The sequence below is a fragment of the Frankliniella occidentalis genome, unplaced genomic scaffold (assembly GCF_000697945.3).
Source record: "Frankliniella occidentalis isolate FOCC.00 unplaced genomic scaffold, Focc_3.1 Scaffold134, whole genome shotgun sequence".
Classification (NCBI taxonomy): domain Eukaryota; kingdom Metazoa; phylum Arthropoda; class Insecta; order Thysanoptera; family Thripidae; genus Frankliniella; species Frankliniella occidentalis.
The window spans coordinates 139,230-146,726 of NW_026267261.1; the positions used below are offsets into that span (position 1 = coordinate 139,230).

Here is a 7,497-nt window from a genome sequence, read left to right on the forward strand (position 1 = left end):
CTGTGGCGGGCGCTGAATGCCTCATGGGAGATTGGCCACTCGGCCACTCTGAGGTCCCGTCGGGTAGGTTAGGTTAGACGGGCCCGCGACGGGCCGCGCTGACCGCGCAAGGGTCATACGTATGGGCCGTTCGGAGTACGGAGCAGCACACATTAGCGAATGTGCTCAACGAGCAAAGACAAGACGTCATCAGCACCAGCGGCACTCGCCCCACCGCGCTGCTCCAAATCTAGGGTTCCGCGCCTTTCAAAGGGGAATTACCTTCTCGCCGCTTCAATGAATCCACATAGCTTTGCCGCGGGTTGCAAACTGCAGACTCGGCACCCTCGACACGGCTTGACCGCCTCGACTCCACGACGCGAGGCAGAGAGCTCGGGGGGTGAGCCTAGAAGTGAAACTAGGAATCACCCAGAAAGTACGCCCGTCACCCGTCACGAAACTGCCATTTCAGCCGATGGGAGCTCTCCTGGCGCCTGAGGGGTAGGCAACATCGTACCAGCGTTGCATGTGTGCACTGCGTGGTGGCCTACCCCGAGTTTCACAGGCGCCGAGCTTCTGCAATTTGCCGAATAAATCTGAGAAAATCGGACGTCTGTACGATCCCCTAGCTACCTGTAGCCTACACCCTGCACATCACCGCATTCACTTCACTTCAGGTGGCTGATTCGCTCGATCGTCGGCGGTTCGGCTAGTCTCGGGCCGTAAGCAGGCGCCGTGCAGTGCAGGCACAGCCGCACTTCGATACGGTGCCGTTATTAAACTACTTTACTCCTCTTGGACATAGTTTAGTGGAAAAGGGGTCTGCGGCGGGCCCGGGGTAGATTGTAAATGTGTCCGGCTTATGCCACGCCGCCGTCACTGGGCGCGCTGATTGCCCCAGTGCAATCTGCCACCACCGAGCGAGCGCATCGAGGGGGTCTAAGCCTGGGTCCACGCCGGGATGGAATTCCACTTTGCGAGCAGAGAACTCAGCGTGGAACTTGGAGCGGGTGGGCACGGGCGACCGTCACACTGGTACCAATACGGCTGCTGACTTGAAATCGAACAAAAACCCGGCACACGAGAATCCGCGAATAAATCTGAAGCCACGTCGCACACTCTAGATTGTATTATCGTGCTCATTTCATTCCAGTTCACTGAGAAAGGTTTCATCACAGTAGAGCTGATAGAGATTAATGATTAATATCCCTATAACATGCGTTCCTTCAGGTTATGGATGATATGACAATCGAGTACAGTACCGATAGAGAACGGAGAAGAACAGCACAACCGCCAGATTTCTTTCCTCGTGAACAATGATTATGGCCACCGCCAAGGCGAGGCCAGGGACGCAGCGACGGCTGCCTGCAGAGATATTCCACTTCCGCCTTGGATGTGGCAAAATAGTATTTTGTGGATCAAGGCAGTTGATACGTCGGCGAGCGACCGCCCAGCCGCCCCAGTTGATTAAGCGCGAAAAGCTATCCACCCAAGACTGACCTGACCTACTCATTCATTCACGGGTGTGAACACGGAAGCGTGCAAGTGTACTTGGCTCGCGAGGTCAGGGTGAGAGAATCAATACGGTCACCAGCATTTATTCATGTGGGCAGTGCATCGTTGGTACAGTAGGGACACTGCGAGGCGCTGCGCCATCAGGCTCGTAGTGCACCTTGGTCTCGTCCGGATCGGATCGCGTCCGAAGCGCAGTAAGGCCCCGGGAGCGCGGCTCGCACGCAGCGCGACGCGTGCGACATTGGGGCGGGCGGCGCGGCTCGGCGCCACGGTGGCGCCATCTAGCGGGCGCCGCTCGAGCGAGGCCCTCCGCGCGAGCGCGGGGTATCGGCGACGGCGCTAGGCCCTGGCGGTCGCCGCGGAGAGGACGCGCTGCACCACCGGCAGGATCTGCTTCCTGGACAGCTTGGCGTTGCGCTGGTCAAAGAGGGTGACGCCGGGTATCGAGCACGGCGCCGGTGAGAGTTGGAGGTCCTCCTCTGCCCGGAGCGCCTCGATCAGCTGCGACATACGGCCACAGTCACGACGGGGTCCTCTCCCCAGGACGAGCTCCAGGAGCGTCACTCCTTACCTGGCCGGCGGGCTGCTCCGCTCCGCCGAGGCTGTAGACGGCGAGGTCCCTGCGCAGCGAGGACGTCCCCGACGACTCCGAGAAACTCATTCCGATGACGACGGCAGCCGCAGAGGCGTGCTTCGTGCAGAACTCGGACAACGCCGAGCCGACGTCGGGGCGCTTCAGGAAGTCCTGGAAAACGTCAGACGTTATTGTGAATTCCATGTGTTTTCCACGGGATTCGAAGGTGAAACATCGCGCTCACATGCACGAGCAGGGGCATCCCGGGCAACGGCACGCCGCGCACCACCTTCATGTCCTTGTGCAGTATCTGGAAAGACGACAGGGAGGAGACGTCCTTGCGCGCGCAGACGATCCGGTCAAACGTGGTGGCCCTGTCTTCCCTGGACGGCAAAAAAAAAGGAAAAAAAAAGTGGGCTGGGCGAATCACAGAGAGCTACCTCTCTCCCGAAGTGGGTGAAGGCAAAGACGCTGCCTTACGTGTTGCTCACGCTCTCGCAGGCCTCCACGGCGGCCACGTCCACGGGCGTGGTGCGGTCCGCCTGCGGCGAGAAGCAGGCCGTGTCCAGCAAGACGGTGCCTGAAAGAAGACCATTCACCATGACCCGACTGAGGGAGAGGAGACGGGGAGCGGTGGGGAGCAGTGGGGCGCCCAGGACTCACCTCTGATCAAGTTGTGGGAAGGGGTAGTGGCCGGTTGAGGCGTCAGTAGCCAGGACTCACCTCTGATCAGGTTGGCGACCTGCGCGTCCAGGAGGTGCGGCGCCTGCCGCAGGATCCTCTCCGCGACGAGGGAGGCGCACGAGCCCACGGTGCGCACATCCAGGTCCATGCCGGGCGGGAAGGCCCTGCTCGCCTCCACGTCGAGGGGCCGGTGGTCGATGACGGCCACCAGGCTGTCCGCCAGCGCGCGGTCGCGCTCCGGCAGCGCGTGGTGGTCGACCAGCGTGAGGCGCAGGCGCCCGCTATCGCGCAGCGCCGCCAAGTCGATCTGGTCCCTGCGGAGACGGAGACCACTCAACACCGTTTCCGTAGTGTAGTGGTTATCACGTGTGCTTCACACGCACAAGGTCCCCGGTTCGATCCCGGGCGGAAACACGAATCTTTTATTCAGTCATGTTGTCTCGTGACAAGAAGCCCGAGACCCGAGACGACAAAGTACAACCGAAGTGAGGGCCTCGTCGAGAAGAGCGGCCCATTAGCTCAGTTGGTTAGAGCGTCGTGCTAATAACGCGAAGGTCGTGGGTTCGATCCCCCCATGGGCCATAATTTTTTAAACTTTTAACTTAGCAAATTTTACCAAAAGAAAATAAAAATGAAGAATTAGCTCAGAACGTCGTGCTAATAAAAAGAATGTCGCTGGTTGGACCTCCTCCATTATGGGCCAAAAGTTCTATTCATCGTGAGAGATTTTACAAAAGTGGTGATTACCGAAAAACTAGCAGATTTGATGGAACTCCGTTCTCGTGAAGTAAATAGGTCACCTCAGTACGGAGAGGAAATTCGTCATTTTCTATGTTGAGTAGAGGTATAACAATCTTGTCTGGACTGTCTTGATACAACCCAAAGCAGAGTGCAGAGACAACTGAATCGAGGTCACATGATTCATTACCCATAATAATGTGGATATTCTTATTTGATCCGAGAGGTGCGCAGAGGTGCGTCTGAAATCAAAAGAAAACAATTTGTCAACTTGGTATATTAATTAACTGAGAAATGTCTTACAATTATTTATGAAAACTACATAAATAAAAAATAAAAAAACATATTGTACTGTACAACAACTTTGGGTATGACTACAGCTCACTTAAAACGTTCCATGAGGGAAAAATTTCAACACTTTGGCGAATCTAAAACAGTGTGACCTCACTGTGGTCATACTTCATTGACCATGCTAGTGCCATAATTCATATTATATTCTTCTATTGCACAGCGAAAATGTATTTCAGGGAGAACAAGGTGTGTGAAATGCACTTTAAACAAACGACCCTGGCAACTCATCAAGGAATGGCAGGCGTACCAAGTCAGATGCAGGGTCTTGGCAATTGGTCAAATCCGTACAGGAAGGAGAATTGTCAGAGGTAAAGGTTCAGTTGCCCAATTACTACACAAGAGTGCTGTGCACTCAGTCCTTCAAGAGGTGTAGCAGACATCTCTTAATGGAGTTATCATGTAAGTGAACAAAAAGTGATAAGTAACAGGCATGAAAGTAGACGCCAGTGTTTAATCCAATATCTTAATGCCATCAACGAGTATGTTAGAGTTCTCAATCTCCATCGCCATACCGGCTCATTCCAACCTATTTGGAAGGTAAAAAACGGATAAATCTGATCCACTCAACTTATATTATCTTGATTAACATTGCTCACTGTGAGGCCAGAAGCATTAACCAGAGAAAGAAACTTGACTTGTCAGTAGACATCTCTGTCTAGGGCGACACACTTCCAGAACTGTAAACAGCATATTAGGTAGAATAGGTAGTTGAATTCAAACTGGACAATAAATAGGCCCATTGATAGTTAATTAAAGTGAGGGGTCAAAAACTACAACTACAATATCCTACCGATGCATCCTTGGCCTTTCTCATGAAATCAAACAGCGCAGTGTCCGGCATGGCGCTTTCAAGATCGCTCTAATTCGGGCTTGCCGGAGAGAGGGGAGTCTCTGATAATAACATGAAATAACTTGTAGTTCAAATTGAAAGGTTATGTTGTTTGTTTTCGTTTCGGCTAGATTTTCCAAAGAGAGGGAAGGGAGGAGAAGGAGAGGCGGGAAACATGCGGGGGGAAGGGACGAAGGACATGCGGAAATACCACGTAAGTCATTCATCGGCATCTTCTTCTTTTCATTCTTTGACTTTTCTTTTGTTAAAGGACCTTCCATGAAAATCTCAAAATCTTCGAAAAGGCCAATCCGTGGCCCGCCATCGATTTGTACTGTTTATTTGACTTTCGAGAGGGTAGGGCAGCAGAATGGCACCCTCAAACTCTTGAATATATCCTGCAGCAGCGAAAATTTGCGGGGTTTTGGTGACCTCAGGAACCCTGGCTGCGGAAGGGAAGGAACTCGAATCACAGCCTTTGAGAAAACAGCTAGTCCAAAATAAGTAAATTTGTTTAGTGTCAAGATGGCCGCTGAAGGATGGTAGATAAGATTAGGCATTTACTTTCTGTTGACCTTTTACGTAGCCGCTTTTAGTAAGTGCCAAAATCCCCCAAAATGCGCGAGCATAGTATAAACAACGCAAGGACCTTCGGTCGGTCCTGTGACGCCGCGCAATGGCCGTGTAGGTGGTGACCCAGATAGTTATGATGGCCACAGCACTCTGTTGGTGAAGGGAACGGGTGTTTGCTGGTTTGTATTTGCGCCATTTGTGGCCCTAGCGCCGTCCCCGGGCTAGGCCAGGGCGATATGGAGCAAACACAGAGCAGGCCCAACAAGGTTAGCAAGACGAGGGGCCCATGCGAGGCCGAGGCCGAGTCAGGCGCGGCCCATGGCCAGGCCTTGACTGCCAACCAAGTTGTAAACATGCGCAAGTCCAGACCCTCTATAGGGGTTTTTGACAGGAGTGGCAGACGATTTTCTGACACCAAGGACCCTGCAACTGGCACTTTATCTGGTGAGTTGAATTGTTCATACCTTGTTGTCCTGATGGTGGTTAATATGTATTGTTTGTGGTGAAGTTGTCGTCTGTCGAACTTGGTTGTTAGTTCTATTGAATGTTTTTGCTTTATGTATTTCTCATTCCTTCTCGACTTTAGCAATGCGAATTTGTTTCAATATTAGCAGCATTGACAATTGTATTGAATCTTATCCTAGTTGATCAACTGTCACTGTTGCACTGTTAATGGGTTATCAATGTTTGTGACATCAGGTGGTAGTTCTGGGTCTGGCGAAGTTTCCAATTTGGTGCGCATTCATGGATCAACCTTGGGACAGTCAGCTCCTTCATTGTCCAACACAATGGTAAGAATAATTAACACATTCTAATGAAACTATTTACCCAAAAATTTCATTTATTTATGTTCAATTAAAATATTTCAGAAGGAGCTGTGCATATCAAGACGCAGTAGCAGAGTGAATCAGAGGAAAAGCTTCATCTCAACTACCTCACCCACCCTTCCTCGTTGCCTGTCTCCTATGTCTGGTAAGACTTTTTACCCTTTCTCTTTTCTCCCTCCACCCAGTTTGATTTCATTCACTACAAATTAACTTGTTTTGTAGGTAGTCCCTTGGAAAGTCCAAGAATGTCTCCAAACCAACATTTTGCATATGCTCCCATCAGAAGGTGAGAAAATATTCATATTTTCCTTTCTATCTGTTTTATTTCACCTAGATAGCACACTATGCCAAATGATTTTGTTCTCTTATTGACAATATAGTTGTCTGGCAATCTTTTATGAAAATGGCAAAATTTCTGACTTGGGGCAAGCCAGCACACTACCTACATTGTATGCTCATTGGGCACGTGCATAAGGCTCTCCCTCCATATATTGTTGTGGCCTTTGAAATATAACTATCTTGTGCTTAAATTACGCTGTGTGAATGCAGCCACTCTCTTTTTAAAAGTATTACAAAATCCAAAATTAATTTTTACCAGGGTCAACCAGGAAAAGAAAAACAAGAGAAGTCTGTAAGTCTTTCTGTGTCTATTTACCACCTCACTTGCATCTCCTTTTGATAATATCTGGTGGCATGTGAATAGATGTCAAGTAATATTAGAGCTGTATTGATATGCAATGCACTCACATTAAGTTTAGATTTATAATTTATTACTATCTTAGATACTACGTACCTAGTTGAAAAATGGAAGTTTTGTACAGCACATTTAATCATGTTTAAAAACACTCAGCATGTGAGCACCTTTTATCATCACTATTGTGCTGATAGACATCTAGATTACCCCCCCAAAATCAGTTTTTGATCTGACATTTTGAAACACAGTCAAGTTCTCCTCATGTCATTGCTTATGTTGTGGTAATCTTTAACAAGATTAAAAGAGGATGTTGGACACACTTGTCAATCTGTAGCAGATATTCGCTGGTCTTGTTACTAAATATGTTATGCTTTATTGCTATGCATACCTACCTTCATAATTTGCCTTGTTCCTTTGGGAAATCACAACTAAAAAACAAAAGACAAAAACATAAAAGAACAGATGGTGTTAGGTCTACCTTTTGGTTTTATGTTCTTTTTCTTGCTATATATATGCTCTTTTATCAGAAAATACTTCTTAACCTTTTTCCAATTTTATTACAGACAGCTCAGTCTCTCTAAAACTTGTGTGTATATTTATCTTGAGTGAATGCTTTCTGTTGTGAACATTGCCTGTCCAGGTGTCAAGAGACTTTATAATGACTCTTTTGGTCAGTTGTAGGTAATTTGTTAATCTGTAGTTGCTAGGATTTTTTTTTTAAATTTTTTTTTTT

At 49.0% G+C, this 7,497-nt stretch overlaps 2 protein-coding genes and 2 non-coding genes across 12 annotated transcripts in view; 3 read left to right on the plus strand and 1 right to left on the minus strand.

Moving 5' to 3' along the window:
* Positions 1–1,561: 1,561 nt before the first annotated feature.
* Positions 1,562–4,887, minus strand: LOC113207003 (exopolyphosphatase PRUNE1). Of its 5 annotated transcripts, none has more exons than XM_052270688.1 (8): positions 4,632–4,887; positions 4,438–4,518; positions 3,500–3,732; positions 2,792–3,066; positions 2,549–2,648; positions 2,313–2,451; positions 2,066–2,239; positions 1,562–1,995 (listed from the first exon to the last, which is right to left on the minus strand). In XM_052270688.1, exons 3-8 carry the CDS (start codon positions 3,682–3,684, stop codon positions 1,834–1,836), a joined length of 1,035 nt encoding a protein of 344 aa, XP_052126648.1. In that variant the 5' UTR covers positions 3,685–3,732; positions 4,438–4,518; positions 4,632–4,887; the 3' UTR covers positions 1,562–1,833. The 5 variants fall into 5 exon arrangements, with proteins under 5 accessions (XP_052126648.1, XP_052126647.1, XP_026279117.1 ...); XM_052270687.1 differs by having other exon boundaries at positions 4,410–4,518; XM_026423332.2 differs by lacking the exon at positions 4,438–4,518.
* On the plus strand, positions 3,094–3,166 carry Trnav-cac (transfer RNA valine (anticodon CAC)). Its single transcript has one exon. It is a non-coding gene; the product is annotated as a tRNA-Val (tRNA).
* On the plus strand, positions 3,261–3,334 carry Trnai-aau (transfer RNA isoleucine (anticodon AAU)). Its single transcript has one exon. It is a non-coding gene; the product is annotated as a tRNA-Ile (tRNA).
* Positions 4,888–5,104: 217 nt separating the features above from the next.
* The window catches only part of LOC113206959 (microtubule-associated serine/threonine-protein kinase 3), a 24,640-nt gene continuing 22,247 nt past the window's right edge, over positions 5,105–7,497 (plus strand). For 2 of the 5 annotated variants that reach the window (XR_008011517.1, XM_026423269.2), the window contains exons 1-5: positions 5,105–5,687; positions 5,943–6,034; positions 6,113–6,215; positions 6,293–6,356; positions 6,669–6,701. Coding sequence is in view for 4 of the 5 variants with exons in the window: in XM_026423269.2 (XP_026279054.1) it covers positions 5,480–5,687; positions 5,943–6,034; positions 6,113–6,215; positions 6,293–6,356; positions 6,669–6,701 (500 nt within the window). In the remaining variant the exon portion in view is untranslated. The remainder of the gene's footprint in view (positions 5,688–5,942; positions 6,035–6,112; positions 6,216–6,292; positions 6,357–6,668; positions 6,702–7,497) is intronic. The other 3 variants (XM_026423271.2, XM_026423270.2, XM_052270680.1) reach the window with 3 other exon arrangements.

Excerpts from the sequence above, each read along its gene's own strand:
- LOC113207003 (XM_026423332.2), bottom strand. The coding sequence starts at position 4,682 with ATGCCGGACACTGCGCTGTTTGATTTCATGAGAAAGGCCAAGGATGCA. Across the intron at positions 3,067-3,499 it reads TCAAATCTGCTAGTTTTTCG|GGACCAGATCGACTTGGCGG; the intron begins GTAATCACCACT and ends CCGTCTCCGCAG. Across the intron at positions 2,240-2,312 it reads GGATGCCCCTGCTCGTGCAT|GACTTCCTGAAGCGCCCCGA; the intron begins GTGAGCGCGATG and ends GACGTTTTCCAG.